A 22,005-nucleotide genomic window follows, 5' to 3' on the forward strand; every position below is an offset into this window, starting at 1 on the left:
TTACAAGCTTTGTCCTAGTGACTTTTCTTACAAGGATAGAAAATGATCAGAAATTAATATGTTTTGGTTGTCACCAGAACACTAGGGGAGGTTAAAGAAGAACTCCAGGAAAAAGTTTATTAACCCTTGAGGTGGGGCTACCCACACACTGCAAGGATTAACTGCTCATTTTTGTCTAGGTAAGAAAAGAAAAAAACAAAAACTTATACTCAACAGATCTCTGGGCCTGCTTGTTCTAAAAAGGTGCCCACGCGCCTTACGATGATCGTACAATAATCGCGGGAAATCCCGCGATCGTACGATAATCGCAAGGTGTGTGGAAGGCGTGTGCCCGTTTCTACTGTACGGTCACACGACTTTTGTCTTACGAACATGTTTGAAAACCAGCCGAGAATCGTACGATTTTTGGCTGGTTTCTGGCATGATCGTAAGATAATTGCCGCATGGGCCGGTGTGCGCAAGCGCACACTGCCCGTTCAGCATTACGGTCTTTGGAAGCCCGCCCCTCAGTGGGGCGGGCTTGCGATTATCGCAAGTACGATCTGCCTGTCCAAGATGGGCAGATCGTACGTTTTTTTAATGACCTTACAACCATCGCAAGACAAAAGTCTTGCGATGGTTGTAAGGCATGTGGCCACCTTTAGACTGGTCCTTCCAACCTCTCTCCCCCCCCGCAGCAGTCTAAGGTTCCATAAACCTTCACATCTATACACTGTTTATAGACATGAGGATGCTGAGGAAGATTCCAAAAGAGCAGCAGAGCAGGGGACAGGCTGGAGGGAGCGCTGTGACAGCGGGCCGACTCTGAACTTCGGGTAAGTAGAACTTTGTTATTTGTGAACCTAGACAGAAATGAGCACTTAATCCATGCAGTGTAGGGGAAGCCCTACTGCAAGGGTTAAGAAAAAGCTTTTCTAAAGTTCTTCTTTAAATCTTCAAAATGGGGGAAACCTATTCTGGTGGCAATAGCCTCAGACGGGAATTCTCCCCACTTTGTAGAAATTTCCTCTCATTTACTGTTGCATTCCTTGGACTGGATGTAAAGGAAAATATCCCTTATGAGAAAGGGGGGAAAAAAATGGACAGGGAGGGGATTTAACCCCTTCCTACTCAATCCAAAACTTTAAAAAAAAGTGTTTTGGCAAAATATGCACTTTAATTGAAATGCTTTGAGAAAACAATTACACATTTCAAAATGCAGTTTAAGGAAGTAAGCTGACCACTTCCAGGTTTACCATGAGTGATTTCTGTAAAGATGCCCTGAGAAAATCCCTATGTGGTTATTTGCATAATACACCATTGTAAAAAAAGCAATAAAACAGAGTCTGATAGCTGGCTCAGTATTTTCAGCTCCAACAGTCTTATAACACAGCTGCATAAATTATACCTTCCATGTCAATTACTTTTGTCTCTTTTTCCTGAGTTTTAAAAAGGGAAGTCATTATTATGAATTAGCCTATGGCTGCTCCCTCTTCTGTTGTAAGTACTGGAATGATTCTTGCAGATGTGGTTAATAGCAGTAGAGAAGTGATTACTTCCTCTCTGCAGTCTGGTACATTGAGGTATATTATTTTAAGGCTTCCATTAAAAGAAATTTCAACTTCTCTGTGTCACATTTGGTTATGATATAAACCTTATGGCTCTTGTGTAGTGTCTGCAGGAGATCCAGCACCATCATCCCTCGGGTCAGCGTGCCACTGAGCTCTACACTTACTGCACAGTGAATTACATCAGTGACAAAGCTTTCATCTATAGCTGCAGCCATGGCATAAGAATCACATGGCACAAATCCTTTAGTCCACGCCTGCCCTTCTTCGCCAGTGCATTTTTTAGTGTATTCCTCAGAACGAGCAGCGATTTTCCTCATAAAATCTGCCTTGTGGGTGTCCTGGGTGATCCATTCCTTGTAAAACGTCTAGGGAAAAGATATTTGGCATCATCAATTTTTTTTTTTTTTACAGATATTAAACAGGAACATAGTTAACATGAAGGACTGTGAATATCCTGTGAAAGGTGACTAATAAGCAACAGCAGGAACCTCATCCAGTTGTTCAAAACACCTGACCAACTGAAGTATGAGCTTTCAGAAACTATGGCCCCTGCAAAGACCGCCAGTACAGAACGAGATTGTCAGAAAAACGTTGAACTCTAGCATATTACTTAGTTTTAGGAATTTTTAAAATAGCAGCCTAAGTTATGCTAACCATTTGTAGACAAGCTTGGTGTAAGATCAAAACTCTCTCTAATGCACTTATGATCTTTGCATACTACAGCTAAATGTGATTTACATATGTGGCAGGCATACAATATTTCTAAAAAGCAACATTAAACAAACATTCTAGTAATCAAAATGCATATGGAATTGCGTCTCCAAACACAACAACAGGAAGTAGAAAATAAGGTCTTCAAAAGTGAGAGGAAGTTCCTTCTTGCACAGTTTTCACCAGAACAAGTGTCCCCATTAGAAAAATCCCCCCCCCCAGCCTCTGTTCTGGTGACAACTGGAAAATGTTTTAATTCCCCATCATTTTCTTTCCCAATAACAATGGTCATCAGGATAAAGATAATTAATTTCTTTAATGGGACATAGACCGCAATAAAATCATGGCGATGTATTATGGAATGAATCAACATCAGTGTTTTTGTGGTCATATAAAACAGTAAGACAGCATTGTTTTTCCAAGGGGCACCCCTCAGTAGGGCTAAAAGAACACATCATAAAATAAATCAATCAGTCTTAATGGACAGAAAGGACGGAGGAGCAGCAGCAGCGGAGGTACGAGGGGGGGAGAAGCGGGGGATTTCAGAGTCACCGGCTGCAGTCTTTTCTCCCTGCTGGTGCTGGCTGCAGCGGTCTGTGTCCCTTTCACAGAACGCTGTAGCCGGCACCAGAGGGGAGAAGAGACTGCGGCCAGTGACTCTGAAATCCCCCGCTTCTCCCCCCCTCTTGTACCTCCGCTGCTACACCTCTGTCCTTTCCGTCCATTGAGACGGTTTAGTGTTACAAGTGTCCGCTCCTTTTCCACTTGATTAAACCGTTTCCTTTTGGTTATGTATCTCAAAGTGTCAGCTGCCCGTGCTCCTTATTTGTTTAACAATGCAAGTGCAGACGTACCCAGAGGTTTTCGTTTTTAATCAAAGAAGGGAAGGTCTGTTCTGTGTGTAGTCAAGATTTACGGCTTCTCTCCTCTCCTCTCCCGTGAACACACAGAACAGACCTTCCCTTCTTTGATTGAGAGCGCAAAAACTGGGTACGTCTGGTGAGTGGATTATTAAACAAATAAGCAGCACGGGCAGCTGACAATTTGAGATATATAACCAAAAAGGAAAAACAGGTTTAATCAAGTGGAAAAGGAGCGGACACTTGTAACAATACCCAACCTACTATTGGATATTTTAAATTGCAATAGCCAATAGCAGGCTGGCTATTGCACCCTCCCACTGCCTGCTGTCAATCGGCAGAGGAGGACCTGATGGAGAACTTTCTCCTTCCGTTCCCTCCTCTGCTGATTCACAGCAGGCAGTGGGCGGGAACAATAGCCAGCCTGTTATTGCAACTTAAAATATCCAATAGCAGGCTGACTATTGCTCCCAGCAACTGCCTGCTGTATTTACATTCAGCTGCCCCAGCAGCTGAATTTCCCCTCCCCCCCTAAAAAAAAAAAATTGAAAGTCCCCCAACCCTGCAAATACTTGTATACTAACAGAAACACAAGTTGGTTGCACATACATGTTTTGTTTACTGAAAATATAGGTTTGATAAACAGTTGCACAAATATTGTGGGACATAAACATTTGCAACTACCAGCTTTTATTTCTACAGGGCCTCTGTTAGAAGGGTTCTTCAGGCCAAAAATGTGCATAAACTATATGAAAAATTGGTCAGCAAAGGGCTTAGGTGCATATTTGCATACCTCTACATTACAAACAGCAGAGGTGATGCTTGGATTAGTAGGCTCATTAAGAGAAATAAAAAAAGAGATATGGTCAGCATTGATACTACAAGTCCTAAACCATGAGATCAGGTTACTCTTTGGGGCATCTAACACAACTGTCTGTTTAGTAATCAGATGGTGTTTCTAAAGTAGATGAGAATGCAATGCACAAAGAAAAAGTAGAAACATTGATTTTGCAAAGAATAGCACATCCTTCATACACATTTGAGACCCAAAGGAAGCTAAAAGGCACAACCTTGCCTGGCAGTCCACGTAGCATATCTTCACTCACTACAAAAGAGTGGTAAAGTGCTGCCATAGATCAACTAGGGATATAATGCTGCCCAGCAAGTCTGTAATAAGCAGAGCTAGCACTTCCATCATCCTCTACCTAAACCAAGGATCATGGACAGAGCAATAGTGTAGTCTTTTGTCTGGTGATATATAAAACACAACCAAGAATGTATAATAATAAAAATAAAAAAATAAAAATGTATGTCATCTTACCCAAGGTAGCATATTTTTGACAGTGAACTCCCAGGTGGAAATATGTGTTGGACAATCAAAGCTATTTAGAACTATATAAGCAGCTTCTGGGTCGCATGAAAAGTTGAATTCACCACAAGCTGTAAAGTTTCCTCTAGCTAAAATGTAAATAATTAAAACAATAAAAAATAATTATCTTAGGAAAGCAGGATTGCCAGCCATAAAGTTACTTCAACAATTAACTGCCTAAAATGCAGACAACTGAAACATGTTAAAGCACAATGACAGTAAATGGCTTACAATAGTAGCTCACCTGTGTAAACATAGCCTAACGGCATCTCTATTGAGTGTACACTGAAAGATGTGCGAGTGCAAGTCAGAATGTGCAGAACTCAAAATTCAAGTTCCATACACCTCACCCTGGTACTCTGCTTAGTTTTTATCTTGTATAATACTTTTGCTGTTAACCAGCTACCAACGATGTGGACTGTCTTGTCTATAATACAAAATAAAAAGACAGGTCACCAGCACTCAAATAATTTAAATAAGTATGTCCTTTTTAATGGACAATTGTGTCACGATAATCAACAAAGCCTACGTTTCGGGGCCGCGCAGGGTCCCTTCTTCAAGGCAGAAAGAGGTTCACATGTAATATTTTGCAGATTACCAGACATGGTGACTGCCTTCGCTTTCATTTTCACTGCCAAAAATGGTGTTCTTGTCATTTCCTGTGCAGCATCTGTCGTGCTGGTGACATTTACATTTTAAACTTGTCATTTCCTGTGTACACACAATGTTATCTTCCTTCTGCAAACCACTAATTTTCCTTATCCTGCCTGTCAAAAGCAGACATTTTTGAGGTAAAGCCTGGGCAGCAACCATGGCTCCCACTATAGATACAGTGCAGGAATCAATATAACCACACAGGGAAGGGAAGCATGTTTTTTTCACAGGATTACCAGGTGAAAATAAAAAGGAAAGAAGGCCTGGAAAAAAAAAAAAAAAAGGAGAGAAGAAAAAACAAAATCCAGACACCTCAAATAAGGACTGGTAGTCTGCAATATTACATTTTTGATATGGGGTTTTGATACAAATTTAAACTGGTATTTCTATAAAAGCTTTATTTTACAATTAAGCTCTTTTCTACAGGATGCTCTACAGCACTGGTTTTGCTCTGTGCTTTTAAAAAGAAAGCCCAGCAGAAGCTGCTTCTTTCTGATCTTCTTTACCAACCTAAATCTCCATATAACCCAGCATAAACACAGATGATGGAGGGGTGAACAATACAGCTGCGTCATTTACCACTTAAAGCTATTAACTCCCTTTAAGAAGAAGTCTCACTAAAGTATTACATTTTTATTTCATCCACCAGGGGACCAAGTGAGATTTGCCTGGCAGGTCCCAGGCTCTGAAGAAGGGGGTCATGCCCAGGAAATTAATTATCCATTGTTGAACATTATACTGCTAACTACAACCAGTACTTCAAAGGAATATGAATTGAAATTTTAAAGTTCTGAGCTATTGTATGCTCTATTAGAAAATGTGAGTACCTGACCCGTTTTAATATTCCTTATTAGATAAGAAAAGTTTGTCACACAAGGGCAAGGCGATGAGTCTTGTTTATATTTTAATGTCATAGACTTCCTTGTCTTGGATGTGAGCTGCAGGCCTCTTGTGGACTACTGACTTTTGATTTATATGTGAAGAGCACCAGATTTGTGACTTTCGGTATACAGTCATGTGAAAACCTACATACCATACATAACATTGTTGACCTTTTTCCACATATTTGAACAAGCAAACATAAGATCTTCATCAAACAATGTGTACAGATGTAGGCGATATACTTGATTAAAGACACAAGGAAAATGTGCCTTTTCAATGATTTCAACAAATATATCAGTAGATGTAATGGTGGATTTGCTTGTGTGCTGTGGATCATTAGGTTGGAAGATGTATTTTTGGTTTAACTTTTAAACAGATAGCCTAAGATTCCTATCAAATACAGTTCAATATGATGCAGAATTCATAGATGACTCAATGGGGGTGATTTACTAACCTAAACGCACGCACCAGGTGCTTGTGATTTTTACACAGCAAAGCGTATTTATCAACCAAAAAGTCTCTATAAGCATATTTCCACTAATGCCATATATGGAAAAATCATGCACATGATGCATATATAATGCTGCTTCACAGTTTAGACAAAAATGGTTAGCTCATGCATTTACATTCCTGCATTCATCAACGCAAGCAACACAATGTAGAGCTAATTTACACAACATCACCTTGCAATTCATGCAGTGCTTTGCACAACACACCTGCTGGGTGTGTACACACTACAAAGGTGTTTAGATTCCACCCATAGATCATGCTGGGAGGGAACACACTACAGAGGTGTATACATGTTCGTGGTGTGTTTATAAGGTTAGTAAATCAACCCCAATAGCTTCAAGCTGCTCAGACGGTGAAGTCGCAAAGCAACCACAAACCATAACATTTCCACCACCATTGCTCACAATTTTTATGTGGATCCGCTCCTGAAATGATGTCTTAATTTTGTGGAAACATGTTGAGTGTGACGCTGACCCAACAACTTGATTCATCAGTCCACAGCACATTGTTCCAGAAGACCTGGTATTTGCGTACTTGTTGAATGAAAAACTGCACTCTTGCTCTTAAATTCTGTTTTGGACAGCAAAGGCATTTTTCTGGCACAACTTCAATGCAGGTTAAATTAGTGCAATCTCTTTCTGATTGTTCACACATACAGTCTGATACCAACTGATGCAAGATCCCATGATGGAATGTGGGGGGTTCAATTTGCTGGGTCAGCAACTCCTGGACAAATTAGCAATCACTTAAAATCTATGCCATTTATCATTTTCTTTACAGTGGAATGATTGAGTCCTACAGTCTCATTTTTTTTTTATTTCTTGCTGCCAGACCCACAGGCATTCACAACCTTTTTCTTAAGGGCCTTAGAGAGCTCTTTCGGTCATGGTATGACCACACACACACACACACACACACGGTTTAAATAAGACTGGTCCATCTGCATACTCCCAAAGAAGGTTCCAATAATTAGCACCTCATCTGAAACACCTGATTCTAAAGGTGCCCATACACTGCACGATTCTCCAACGAGAATCGCGGGAAGTCCCGCGATCGTGCAAGAATCGTGCAGTGTTAATGAAGACGTGCGGCCGTTTCTACTGTACGGTTGCACGTCTTTTGTCTAAGGAGCACGCTAGAAAACCAGCCGAAAATCGTACGATTTTCGGCTGGTTTGAATGATGCTCGGGAGACAAATACCGAACGGGCCGGTGTGCGCACGTGCACACTGCCCGTTCAGCATTGCGGTCATCGGAAGCCCGTCCCTCTAGGGGGCGGGCTTGCAATGATCGCAAGTACGACCTGCCTGTCCAAGATGGGCAGATCGTACGTTTTTTTAATTACTTTACATCCATCGCAAGACTAATGTCTTGCGATGGTTGTAAAGTGTATGGACACCTTAAGTTAATGTATCTGAAGTGGTGGTAAATGTAGGGGTGTACTATTCCTTCTGACAAAATCTACATTTTCATCAACTCAGAGTAAGAGAATGAATACACCATATTAATTTGAGGTGTCATTTGTTTAAATTATATCACCCTTTACCTGTAGGCACTGTTTACATGACGACCTAATGTTTACCTTGTTAAAATGTGTTGATCTGATCAATACTTTCCATGGGGTGTACTTACTCCTTCACATTATTGTATACCAATCAAATAAAAAGTATCTATTTTTTTATTCCAGAGCATACACTATATGCTCAGGAAGCTTGAATACTGGACTGAAATGTTGGGTCAGAGCATCAGCAGCAGAACACCAATGTAAGCAAGTAATCCCCTACATTTACATCCACAACATGATTTAAATGTTCACTCCACTACAAAAGTCAGAAGTTATAGGTGAAGCCGGGTGGGGCAAATCAGCCTTTGGCTCGTCCTATTGTCTTGCATACCCTGAGGCCTTGTTCACACCAAGCGCGTTCCAGGAGCAGAGCAGTTACAGACCGGATCAAAACTGCGTACAATGTATTCCAATGGTATTTTGGGCTCTAGTTCACACCGCAGCGTTCAGTTCCAGAGCATGTAAAAAAACTGCAGCAAGCCCTATTTTACCTGCTCTGGAACGCATCAAAAACGCATGTAAACACCCTGAAAGCCCATTTTAAACAAAAAAAACAGCCCGGAACGCATCAAAAACGCTGCAAAAAAACGAGGCACAACCCACTGCACTGCGTGTGCAGAAACTCATGCAGATCTGGTCTGCATTGGGTGTGAACAAACCCTGAAAGAAAGCATTTGCTATTATATGATATCATAACTGCTATCTCTGTTTCTGTTCTCGTAGGAGTTTTAGCTGTTCCCCACAAACTGAGTGCTTCTGCGTCTTCTGCTTCATGCTCAGCACTCTCCATCACTTAAAATAAATGTAAAAAACATTTATTGGACCCCCTCATAAGAGTCACCGTAGGTGTAAAGCCCCAGGAACTCAGATGAAGATATTTACGAGTAAAACAATAAAAAAATATTTTGTGTGGTTTAACTCTCCAGCATTTACCAATAACTGAAATAGTTTTGAGTGGATAGATCATTGATTACATCAATTACATTGTACAAAGTGATCACTTTTTAAAGCATAGATGGACATCAGAATCCAAAAAACTTATGAAGGCCAAAATCAAATGACCAGTTTGTTTACCATTGGGTTTAGCGTGTGGGGATTTTTAAATTACACTTCATATACTTACACTCCATGTTACCTCCCATAATGAAAAGGCTTTTGATCTTCTGTGGGAAAGTTGGATCCATATTGACAGCTAAAGCCAAGTTTGTCAAGGGACCAGTTGCAACAACAGTAACCTAAATTAAAAAAACAAAACAAGTATGATGAAGAGGAGATATTTTTTTTTTCAATAGATAAGGCTTTACTCTGCAGTCTCTTTTAAACCTGTGCCTTAAAATGATATTAAAGACGAATGTTTTGAAGCCATTTCAAATGCTGATTAAATCATTACAATGGATGCTGCTCCTTGGTGTTGCAAAGTTTTAGCTTTCTGCAGAATCAGCTGGTTCCCGAAGCACTGGCCCTGATATCCTGTTTTAGGGTGACTCCTTTTCCTTACAAGGTCTTAAGGAGCCACCCTTGTGTGCACTAGTAAGCTGTGTGTACTCCCACAAATACACAGGTACAGAAAGCCAAGATCCCTCCTCCCCTTTCTAAGCTAGTAGAAGGAAAGCTGCCGCAGACTGCTCTGTCCCTTGCAATCCTAAACTTGACAGGAAGTTCAGGAAAGCGGAGCTGAGAGAGTTGGAGCTACCTGTTTGGAAACACGATAACTAAGTGTTTGGGCTAATATGCAAATAAATCATTTGCTGGGCAATGTATATTTGTTCCATCTGGATGGATCATTAAAAAAAAACGTTTTAGCATTTAATACTACTTTAAACACTGTTCACTGATTGGTTATCCAAGATACAAATGAACATGCAAATTGCTGGGTGGTTAATAATTATGTAAATCACAGAAAAAGTGGGATAAGTTGTTGCTTTTTCCTGTAGATGTCATATTACTTTGCTAATACATGTTGACAATGCTTTTTGCGATAAAAATGTGTCATGAATTACATCTAAATCAACTCTTGCCTAGGTTTATCAAGTCCCACACAGGAAAAGAAACTTTATGTCCCCTAGTGTTGTAAAAAAAAGAAAATAGCAAATAAAGCCGTGGCTGGTATGATTTCAAAGGACAGGTATGATATGGCAGATTATGGTGCCTATAAATCAAAAGAGGCCAAATGAGAGGTGTTTAAAAGTACCTTTTTAATCAAATGCAGAAAAGAGAAAAGGTTCACAACACCAAAACACTGATTGCCAACCTTGACAGATTTGCTTTAGTAAAACCTGTAAATTTGTATAGAATTACATGTTTTTCAGAAAAGGATCATATTTGGTGTAATATATATATATCCACACAGTGACTGAATTACTTCAGTAGGTTTTCAGCGCATTGGATTCTTTGAATACCTAACAAATCAAGTATTACCGCAGGGATAGGCAACCTTAACACTTCAAATGTGGTGGAGCTGCAAATCTCATTGTACATCTAACTCTGGGATTTATGCCTGTGGCTACTTAGTCTTGCAATGACTCCTGGGACTTGTACTTTCACAACAGTTGGAGTACTGAGGTTGCCTAACCTTGTATTCCTGTTATAGAAACGAATATAATATAATATTTTTATATATATAAGACCCCAGCATTCCTTTTACTGTTTGAGTTTCATAGCCATCAATTCTAGTCTCTGTAGTCAGCAGAAAAGGTTCATTGACTCTACACTTATGATGAAAGCCAGATTAATTTGAATGGTTTACTAAAACAGGAAACAGACATGCATCCTCTTTGATAAAGAATGATGACAAGGCCAATGACTGTGCCAGGGATAGTAGTGATATCACTGAGGTTGGATATCACAGAGGGTTATTTTGAAATGTTATACTGAATTGGAACTCCAATTAAAACAACACAAAATCCAAATCCTTTTTCAAATGGCTTTTAAAAACCTCTTCAGGAGAAGAAAGGACTGTGGGTTCAACACAGCAAATGTTTAAAGTTACAGAACAAAGAAACATTTCTCACCTGCCCAGGGTGTTCACTGACTATCCTCAGCATCGCCAGAGCAGCGTGTTCTTTGTTCAATGCTTCAAGACTAGGGAAAGCAAGATCTGGTACATCGCCCAAGCCATCTACTCCATGATAATCACTAGCATGGATATTCTTTCCAAGTAGTGGTCTACTTGCTCCACTATAAACAGGAATCTAAACATACAAAAAAACAAAAATCTACTTATTTTTGAGGAGATTAAATTCCATTAAAAAGTGAAGAGCTCTGGAGTATAGTTCCTCGCTACAAAGCTGTTTAACAATTTTGACCATGGGGAACAAAAGTAGCCACCCTCCAGAAGGAAGGACAGTGTCAGCATGAATTCAGAGATGATTTGAGGATCATTTTAATGTAATTTTAAGGGCCTAGGATCCAGAAGCTTACCGAGTCCACACAAAAGCAACTGAGGGTTCACAAACATATTTGCAGGGACCCCAAGAAGCCTACATTTTGACATTGTTGTTGTAAGTTGGCATAAACACCATTTATAGCTATTACATGCAGATTAGAAGAAGGCACTAAACTCAGTTTCTGCACTTATTTCTTAATTAATAGAAAAGAGAGAACGAACAGGAAAAAGCAAGCAAGCAATGAGGCAACACAGCTTATGTTACTGAAAGTACATTATCCTTAAAAACCTCTTTAGACAACACTTAAATGTATATATCTACGATCCACAGTTACCTCACATCTATTGCAGCATTCCAAAATGCACAGGACATTTCTGCAGACATTTTCTATGGTAGAGTTTCCATGACAACAGGTTATACCCAAGATTTCAACATTAGGAGCTGCTAGGGCCAACATAAGTGCTTGGGCATCATCCACCCCACAATCCACATCCACCAGCAGCAACTTCTTAGACATTGCGTGTAATTCTGAAAAAACAAAAGCAGTACTTTCGATTATCTTAAAAATCATCTTCCCATATTTTTATATCTCCCAGACATGAGTCAGAGAGTGGGAGAAAGAATGTGCAGTGTGTTTTGTAAAGTAGTCACCGCTCCAAGCTCGCTCTTGTGATGGAATACAATCTCATGTTTAGTTTACTCATTTGTATTGAGAGTATAGTCCATCATGAATTACATTTTTTAAGAATTCCTAAGTTGAGTGTCACTTTTAATGTGCAGCACACTTCTGATTTTGTGCTTTTTCGAAACTTTGCTTTAGACATAAATAAATAAAATACTATTGTCGATAAAGTCCTTAGGTGAGGTTCACTCTAATATTTAGCAACAAAAGACATTGAAATAGTTTTTTCGTCATTCTAATGTAAATCTGTCTTTATACCCACACTGTCTGTTCCACAATATTGTGCTGACAGGAGACTGCATAGGACAATTTATAAAGTCCTTATTATACAGGTGAAACTCGAATAATTAGAATATCGTGCAAAAGTAATTGCAGTAAGTGCTGCAAAAGGGGCCCAAACCAAGTACTGAGTACATATGCATGCTTGTACTTTTCAGAGGTCCGATATTGTTCTATGTACAATCCTTGTTTTATTGATTGCATGTAATAATCTACTTTTTTGAGGTTGTGGATTTGGGGTTCTTGGGGTTTTCCTGAGCTGTAAGCCATAATCATCACAATTATGACAAATCACGGCTTGAACTATCTTGCTTTGCATGTAATGAGTCTCTCTCATATATTAGTTTCACCTTTTAAGTTGCATTAGTGAAATAAATGAACTTTGCACGATATTCTAATTATTCGAGTTTCACCTGTATTACGGGAGTAGAATTATATTACGGGAGTAGAGTTCTTTTTCATTTGTTTATACCTGCTCATATAAAATATACTAAAGAACAGAATGTGGGTGTTAGAGCCTACATGTGACAGGTGCGGTGTAAAGCATGTATGAGTATGTTTTATTCTCCCAATACTTTAATGTGTCAGAGTTTTTCATAATGGGGAAAATATGATTTAGAAAGATATGGATAAAAAGTTTGAGCAAAGAAACTTTCCAGTTGCCATACTATAACCATTTTCCCAGGGGAAACACTGGAAGCCTATTTTTCTTTATCAATAAGTTGGTATTGGGTACCAACTTAGGCAGAGCAGAGCCATGATAGCTGCTGGATGGTGAACTCTGCTTTCTCCAACATCAGTCTACTGTGGGTGAAAAAGAGCAGGAAGAGGGGACAACTGCTCCCTGCAAACAGGCTTCCATCTCAGTATAGGTGCTCACTGGGGAGTGAGGGTTGACTGCACTTCTTCCGGTCTCCCCTTGTCTCGTGATATAGCACATGTCACCAGACATACTGTTTCCTACTCAGTATGTTAGCATACTGTACCACGAGACAAAATGTGCACCCCTCTTCAATTAGCTGCAGTGTGCCACAACCATTGCTTTTTCAGTACATGCCACATCCATTACATATGTTACAGATTCAGCGCAATGCACACACCATTGTTGACCCTACCCCCTGATCTGGGGGGAGAGGGCGCAGTTTGGAGTGTTTGCCCTAGGCATTAGAAGACCCTGTCCTGGCACTCCTTCTTAGCGACAAACCACCACCAACGATAAAAATAAAAAGGCTAGCTGCTAATCGCTGGCATTATCCATTTGTAGCGTCAAGAAAAGGATGCTACAAAATCAACTGTCTGACATTGAGTGTACGTACGTCAAAAGTGCAAAAAATGCACACTTTGACATGCTTTCGTGAAATGTTTAAAACATGTCTGTGCCATAACCAAATGCAGCGGGGGAAACACGTTTTTCCTCCATGTTTGCGCACATTAAAACGCAGAGGAAACAACACAAAATTAAGGTCACAGATTTTGCAACATGCACTTTTCCGTGCTTGATGTGTGTTCGGGACCCCATTCAATTAATGGGAGCATGCGTCAAACGTAGAAAACAAATGAGCACAAATGAGACATGCGTTCCTGCTACGCTCAGGTGTGAATAGGTCCGGATTCTGCCCACATAAATAGGATAGATCAGCATGCTAACCTATTACTCAAGTACAATAATGAAGCTGTCAGGGAAAGCTCCCTTTAAAGTGCAGCAACACTTCCTAAAGACTCTTTCTCAGAGAGTTGAGCAAAACAAATGTGACATAACAGAGAACACAGCGAGCTAAGCTTTCCCAGCACGGGACATGTGACAGTCCCTTCCAAGCTGGGGTCATCTGACCACCACACAGTTCTATAGGCTACACTGAGAGAGAACCCACCTGGATCGTCCAGCCGCACTCACACCTCTAGCTATTAGCTAATGCTCCTTCTGATACAAGACATTAGCCCGCTCCCAGCTGTGATTGGTTCACCGCGAAGCAGCGCGCTGTCAGTCACACGTCATTTGTTGTGCCCGCCTGTTGCCTTTGCTTTTTTGGCTCGCAGACAGGTGTTGTGTACGGCTGGGAGGCGGGGTTTGGCAAAATATTGGTCACGTGTTAGTCCTACATTCACGGGGGCAGGGGGACAGTTATGTGACGTGCGTGTTAGGCTGGGTATGAGCTCGTGTCCGGTGGGAGAAGAGCATGTTTTTATTTATAGTGTATTCCTAGATTACTTTTCTGGGAGGTTAGTATTGTTTTCACAGCTGCCAAGTCACAAATAGGTGACATGCACCCCAGCACTCACGTTAGCCCAAATTTCAGGCTGGTGTATGTGTACACATGCACGTTGACATGTTTTTTTAATAGGTTGTGTTTGCATGCATTTTCATACATACATTGTAGTGTTTTCGAGGGGTGCAGAAAAAACACTATAGTTGTTTATTTTTAATCCTGTTTACATGCGTTGCATGAAAAAAATGCAGCATGTTGTACTTTTTATAGACGCACGGCAACGCATTCCACAATGATGCAAACTAGACTCATTTACAAACATGACTTTTTCAATGCATCCCACTATATAGAGTAGGGATGCACCGATACCGCTTTTTGGTATTGAGTACCGATATATATATATATTTTGGTACTCTCCGATACCAAGTACCGGTGCCATGTGCTCTGATTATCAGGAAGCCGGGCAGCGGATCTAGACCCATCGCCTGGCTTCCTGATTGCCTGTGAAGCCAGTGTTCTAGTGAAAGAATACCGGCTTCACTTGCCGAGGCTGCCTGGTTTCCTGACCAATCAGAAAGCCGGGCAGTGAGTCATGAGGTGCTGTCGGCTTTCCTGATTAGTTAGGAAGCCAGCCTGCCTACCAACAAGTGAAGCTGGCTTCCTAGCCAATCAAGAAGCCGGACGACATGGCCCGCCTCCCAGCTTCCTGATTGGCAAGAAAGCCAGCTTCACTTGTCCCTAGGCAGCCTGGCTTCCTAGCCAATCAGGGAGGCGGGTCTTAACCCACCGCCCGGCTTCCTGATTGGACAGAAAGCTGGCTCTATGCTCCCTCAGCATTGCTGCTCACAGGGAGATCTCACTCTGACTGGAAGTTCCGGTATTGGAGCATTTTGGCGAGTACTAGTATCGGTGCATCCCTAATACAGAGTAAACAATCCCTCAACGTAGGTTTCCTATGTGCATTGACATGCATTTTGATGTGTGTTAATACCTGCTGCCCGTGCATGAAAATGCATGTTATATCATTTAATGTGCTGCCATCAACTTCTGTGGGCCTTCCAATGCAGAAAAAAAATCAGATATATACTATATAAGTGATAAGGGTCACATTGTGATGGCAAGATGACTGGGTCAGTGCAACTCCCAAACTGCAGCTCTTCGATGTTTCTGGTCTGCAGTGGTCCAAAAAAAGGCAGACAAGCAAGAAGCATTGTTTCCCGGCAACAGGGTCATGGGCGGCCAAGGCTCATTGATGCATGTGGGGAGCGAAGGCTGACCCCGGTATTCCGATCCAATAGAAGAGCTACTATAGCTCAAATTGCTGAAAAAGATAATGCTGCTTCCGTTAGAAAGGTGTCTGAACACACAGTGCATCGCAGTTTGTGTATATGGGGCTGCGTAGCCGAAGACTGGTTGAGGTGCTCATGCTGACCCCTGTCCCCCACCAAAAGTCCCTACAATTGGCAATTGAGCTTCAGAACTTGATATTCAAATCTTGACTTTCACTGCAGTTGTCAAAGGTTGACCTGTCCCCTCATAGGACACTGAGGCAGCTGTTTATGTTGAATAACATAAAGATTTACAGAGTTGGGCAGAGACAAGTTAGCCCTCAACATTTGCTCAGAAAATTGAGATTTGGGTATCAGAAGTGTCACATTCACGGAACTGGGGCACTAGGAACCATGAGCACCGGGTTTTGCAGAGCAGTCTGGAGCTGGGAATAGGCCAGGAATACAGGTGGAGTCAGAGCATACAGTGCGTCAAACACGGGCCAGAGTGACTGCTCAGAAAACGTGGGTGTGCCAGAGGCGCAGAGCCTGAGGAGAGCCTGGTCTTCTCCAAAGCCTCCAATAGTGAGGATGATTGTGCGGTTGGACAGCTCCCAGGTTGGGGCCCTCTAACACACCCATGCAGACATAGCTGGCCAAAGTGCAATGGAACGCAGGGGTCCAAGGGGCACTGGACTAGTGCAAGCAGGACAAGACAGTGCAGCAAGGTTGTAGCAGGTGCACAAGGAAACAGTGGTAGGTACACATGGGGCTATTGCACCTGCCCACTGAGCAGAGGAGCAATACTAAAGGTGGCCATACACTGTACAACCATCGCAAGACTTTAGTTTTGCGATGGTTGTACAGGGATTTAAAAAACGTACGATCTGCCTATCTTGGACAGGCAGATCGCACTCTCGATCATCGCAAGCCCGCCCCCGAGGGGCGTGCTTCCGATGACCGCAATGCTGAACGGGCAGTGTGCGCGTGCGCACACCGTCCCGTTCGTCATTTGTCTTCCGAGCACCGTTCTAACCAGCCGAGAATCGTACGATTCCCGGCTGGTTTTCGAACATGCTGGTTCGACGGAAGACGTGCGACCGTACAGTAGAAACGGTCGCACGTCTCCGTTCACACTGCTCGATTATCGTACGATCGCGGGATTTCCCGCGATTCTCGTACGAGAATCGAGCAGTGTATGGGCACCTTAAGAGACAACTTTCTCTCTCAGGTCCCCTCTGCTCAGTTGCGGTGTTTCAATAGCCAATCTGCTATTGGCTATTTCAAATGAAAGTAGCCAATAGCAGTCTGGCTATTGTCACAACTGCTTACATCCATTGATTGCCTGTGGAAGCTAGCCGGCAGGAGAATGGGCCGTGCGCGAGGGGGGGACTGGGGGCTGCAAGTAGCTGGTCTTGCCTAGGGCGCAAAATAGTTTAGCACCGGCCCTGCACGGGAACACAGGAAGTGTGCATTGCAGTATGCACAGAAGTGTAGTGCATACACAAGGATACAGTGGACGGAACACAGGGAGCACACAAAGCATACGTTGCAGTATGCACACATGCAAAGTGCATACACAAGGGTACAGGATACAGTATGCATCTGGCTGTGGGCGTCATGTATATGCAAAAGTCTTGCAATGCATCATGGGTCTTGGAGCTCCACCACAGTTACGGAGCCAGAGTTTGCCCACCCCTGAAGATCCTCTACAATTTAGGAATGATCGCTGTACAAATCAACGCACAGCAAACCTCAGTCCAAAACCAACGTACGGCAAACCTCAGACCAAAACCAACATACGGCAAACCTCAGATCAGAACCAACACACTGCAAACCTCAGACCAGAACCAACACACTGCAAACCTCAGACCAGAACCAACACACTGCAAACCTCAGACCAGAACCAACACACTGCAAACCTCAGACCAGAACCAACACACTGCAAACCTCAGACCAGAACCAACACACTGCAAACCTCAGACCAGAACCAACACACTGCAAACCTCAGACCAGAACCAACACACTGCAAACCTCAGACCAGAACCAACACACTGCAAACCTCAGACCAGAACCAACACACTGCAAACCTCAGACCAGAACCAACACTCTGCAAACCTCAGACCAGAACCAACACACTGCAAACCTCAGACCAGAACCAACACACTGCAAACCTCAGACCAGAACCAACACACTGCAAACCTCAGACCAGAACCAACACACTACAAATCTCAGGCTAGAACCAACACACAGAAAACCTCAGACCAGAACTAACGCACTGCAAACCTCAGATCAGAACTAACGCACTGCAAACCTCAGATCAGAACCAACGCAAGGCAGACCTCAGATCAGAACCAACGCATGGCAGAACTCAGAACAGAACCAACGCACGGCAGAACTCAGAACAGAGCCAACGCACGGCAGAACTCACAAACAAAACACACACATAACACATAAGGGCATACATGTCCTCACTCACACTGGGCATCCATGCGGTGTGCATGCCTGTAAACAGCCGATCCCGGGAGGGACAGGTGCTGCATGTGGTTGCATGCAGCAGTCTGTTCTTCCCTAACATGGCGCCGCCACGCAACCCCACGCAGCACCTCTCCCTCCCGGGATCAACTGTTTACAGGTGTGCACGGTGCATGGACGTGTGCTCCCAGTGTGAATGAGGCCTAATACACACACACAACACTAAATACGCATACACTCACAACACATAATACACACAATACACAGGCACAATACACATGCAATACAGTACACACAATACGGGACACGCACACACAGCATTACTATGCAGCCCGCTCATAGTTCAAGAAGCCAAGGGAGGAAGAGAGGAGAAGGCTGAGACAGGGAGAAGAATCCCCCCCCTCCCCACGCTGCTCCCGGCCGGAATGTATAGTGTATAGGAGAAGCTGTGAGTGCAGGAGAGCTCCTCATACCTGCTGACAGCTTGCCTCCTCCGTCCTCCGGTCGTATCGTCTCACTCCCAGCTGAATCTCTGCCCGACCTTCTAGGCCCCCCTTCACCAGCACTCTCAGGTGCCCTGGCAGTGCCTGCAGAGGGAGAGGGGTATCGTCCACCCTGGCTGAATAATATTATATGCCCCCCCTAGTATCGGCGCTGACAGGCGCTGTGTGGAGGCAGACTCCCCTAGCCCGTGCTGGGTTTGGTCCCCGCTCACACGCTCACTTGATGGGGCCCACCTGTACACCCCTATCGGCAGGCCTGGTCACGGGTCCCAGGGCCGGCCTTAGGCATTTAGGCGCCCTGTGCGAGAAAGCTTTACAGCGCCCCTCAGTGACCATCACCCCTCAGTGGCCACACTCTTTAGTGGCCACACCCCCCCCTGTAACCACACCCATTTCCCCCAATATATGCACCGTTTAAAGACTCCTATTTTGTTAAGCCGCAAAGAAACATATTAAAAAGTGTGATAAAAATAAAACTTTTATTCAAAGGTATTAAACTTGTCGGCACAATATAAGTATTCTTATCAAATAAAACAACAGAAGGTAAACAATAAATGTCAAACTACAATAGAGTCTATACAAATAAAGTGTCAGGATGTCATGCCGACCCTTTTTTCAAGTCAGTATATCTAGAAAAGTAAAAATAAAAAACAGAACACAAGTCGCACGTCTCCGTTCACACTGCTCGATTATCGTACGATCGCGGGATTTCCCGCGATTCTCGTACGAGAATCGAGCAGTGTATGGGCACCTTAAGAGACAACTTTCTCTCTCAGGTCCCCTCTGCTCAGTTGCGGTGTTTCAATAGCCAATCTGCTATTGGCTATTTCAAATGAAAGTAGCCAATAGCAGTCTGGCTATTGTCACAACTGCTTACATCCATTGATTGCCTGTGGAAGCTAGCCGGCAGGAGAATGGGCCGTGCGCGAGGGGGGGACTGGGGGCTGCAAGTAGCTGGTCTTGCCTAGGGCGCAAAATAGTTTAGCACCGGCCCTGCACGGGAACACAGGAAGTGTGCATTGCAGTATGCACAGAAGTGTAGTGCATACACAAGGATACAGTGGACGGAACACAGGGAGCACACAAAGCATACGTTGCAGTATGCACACATGCAAAGTGCATACACAAGGGTACAGGATACAGTATGCATCTGGCTGTGGGCGTCATGTATATGCAAAAGTCTTGCAATGCATCATGGGTCTTGGAGCTCCACCACAGTTACGGAGCCAGAGTTTGCCCACCCCTGAAGATCCTCTACAATTTAGGAATGATCGCTGTACAAATCAACGCACAGCAAACCTCAGTCCAAAACCAACGTACGGCAAACCTCAGACCAAAACCAACGTACGGCAAACCTCAGACCAGAACCAACACACTGCAAACCTCAGACCAGAACCAACACACTGCAAACCTCAGACCAGAACCAACACACTGCAAACCTCAGACCAGAACCAACACACTGCAAACCTCAGACCAGAACCAACACTCTACAAATCTCAGGCTAGAACCAACACACAGAAAACCTCAGACCAGAACTAACGCACTGCAAACCTCAGATCAGAACTAACGCACTGCAAACCTCAGATCAGAACCAACGCAAGGCAGACCTCAGATCAGAACCAACGCATGGCAGAACTCAGAACAGAACCAACGCACGGCAGAACTCAGAACAGAGCCAACGCACGGCAGAACTCACAAACAAAACACACACATAACACATAAGGGCATACATGTCCTCACTCACACTGGGCATCCATGCGGTGTGCATGCCTGTAAACAGCCGATCCCGGGAGGGACAGGTGCTGCATGTGGTTGCATGCAGCAGTCTGTTCTTCCCTATGGGAGGACACAGCTGTACGGTGTCATACGGACACCCGGACTTCACATCTATGCGGGTACGGGGGCTCCGCACTTGGACGCAGAGAGGGTCCATCAGACACGGATGACACCGTACAGCCGCGTCTTCCCATAGAGGAGAACAGGCTGCTGCGCGCAATCACACACAGCACCTCTCCCTCCCGGGATCAACTGTTTACAGGTGTGCACGCTGCATGGACCTGTGTTCCCAGTGTGAATGAGGCCTAATACACACACACAAAACTTAATACGCATACACACACAACACATAATACACACACAATACACACAATGCACATACAGTACACACCCTACACACGCAATACAGTACACACAATACAGGACATGCACACACAGCATTACTATGCAGCCCACTCATAGTTCAAGAAGCCAGGGGAGGAAGAGAGGAGAAGGCTGAGACAGGGAGAAGGCCAGAATGTATAGGAGAAGCTGTGAGTGCAGGAGAGCTCCTCATACCTGCTGACAGCTTGCCTCCTCCGTCCTCCGGTCATATCGTCTCACTCCCGGCTGAATCTCTGCCCGACCTTCTAGGCCCCCTTTGCCCAGCGCCCTCAGGTGCCCTGGCAGTGCCTGCAGAGGGAGAGGGGTATCGTCCACCCTGGCTGATTAATATCATATGCCCCCCCTAGTATAGGCGCTGACAGGATGTGTGGAGGCAGACTCCCCTAGCCCGTGCTGGGTTCGGTCCCCGCTCACACGCTCACTTGATGGGGCCCGCCTGCAACAGCGCAGCTGCCTGTACACCCCTATCGGCAGGCCTGGTCACGGGCCACATGGCCGGCCTTAGGCCTTTAGGCGCCCTGTGCGAGAAAGCTTTACAGCGCCCCTCAGTGAGCACCAATGATTTACTATCACCAGGTTCTGAATGGGGAGGAGCCTCCGTACTGAGTGCTTCTCCCCATTGAGGAAATCTTGAATGAACAGGCTGTAATGTAAATCACATGCTGTTCATTCATAACTGGGGACATATGGTACTATGTGTCCCCAGTTATTTACTGATCAGACGATCGCTCCAGTGTTTGTCCTTCGCATACGGAGGACCGGTAAATATCATTGATATTTACCGATCTCCCGCTCTGCCATGCACAGAGCCGCTGTCACCCTGAAACTGACAGGATGACAGTGGCTCCGTTCTCCTCACCGCTCAGCCATCCTGGCAGCTGCGGGCGCGGCTTCTCTCCCCCTCACCGCTCGGCCATCCTGACAGCAGGCAGTGCTCCCTCCTGCG

At 43.9% G+C, this 22,005-nt stretch overlaps 1 protein-coding gene across 1 annotated transcript; it reads right to left on the bottom strand.

Annotated features, from left to right (window-relative positions):
* Positions 1-1,465: 1,465 nt before the first annotated feature.
* On the bottom strand, positions 1,466-12,062 carry LOC108792390 (inosine-uridine preferring nucleoside hydrolase-like). Its single transcript, XM_018563157.1, has 5 exons — positions 11,820-12,062; positions 11,111-11,290; positions 9,223-9,334; positions 4,443-4,579; positions 1,466-1,915 (listed from the first exon to the last, which is right to left on the bottom strand). Exons 1-5 carry the CDS (start codon positions 12,054-12,056, stop codon positions 1,568-1,570), a joined length of 1,014 nt encoding a protein of 337 aa, XP_018418659.1. The 5' UTR covers positions 12,057-12,062; the 3' UTR covers positions 1,466-1,567.
* Between the last annotated feature and the right edge of the window lie 9,943 nt (positions 12,063-22,005).

Source organism: Nanorana parkeri, unplaced genomic scaffold, assembly GCF_000935625.1.
Source record: "Nanorana parkeri isolate BGI_ZX_2015 unplaced genomic scaffold, ASM93562v1 scaffold636, whole genome shotgun sequence".
Classification (NCBI taxonomy): domain Eukaryota; kingdom Metazoa; phylum Chordata; class Amphibia; order Anura; family Dicroglossidae; genus Nanorana; species Nanorana parkeri.

What these genes read in the sequence shown, in the direction of transcription:
- LOC108792390 (XM_018563157.1), bottom strand. Translation starts at nt 12,056, where the DNA reads ATGATTTTTAAGATAATCGAAAGTACTGCTTTTGTTTTTTCAGAATTA. An exon ending in TCAGTGAACACCCTGGGCAG is followed by an intron (nt 9,335 to 11,110) that starts GTGAGAAATGTT and finishes TTTTTAATTTAG; the next exon opens with GTTACTGTTGTTGCAACTGG. An exon ending in TATGGGAGGTAACATGGAGT is followed by an intron (nt 4,580 to 9,222) that starts GTAAGTATATGA and finishes TTTACATTTTAG; the next exon opens with CTAGAGGAAACTTTACAGCT.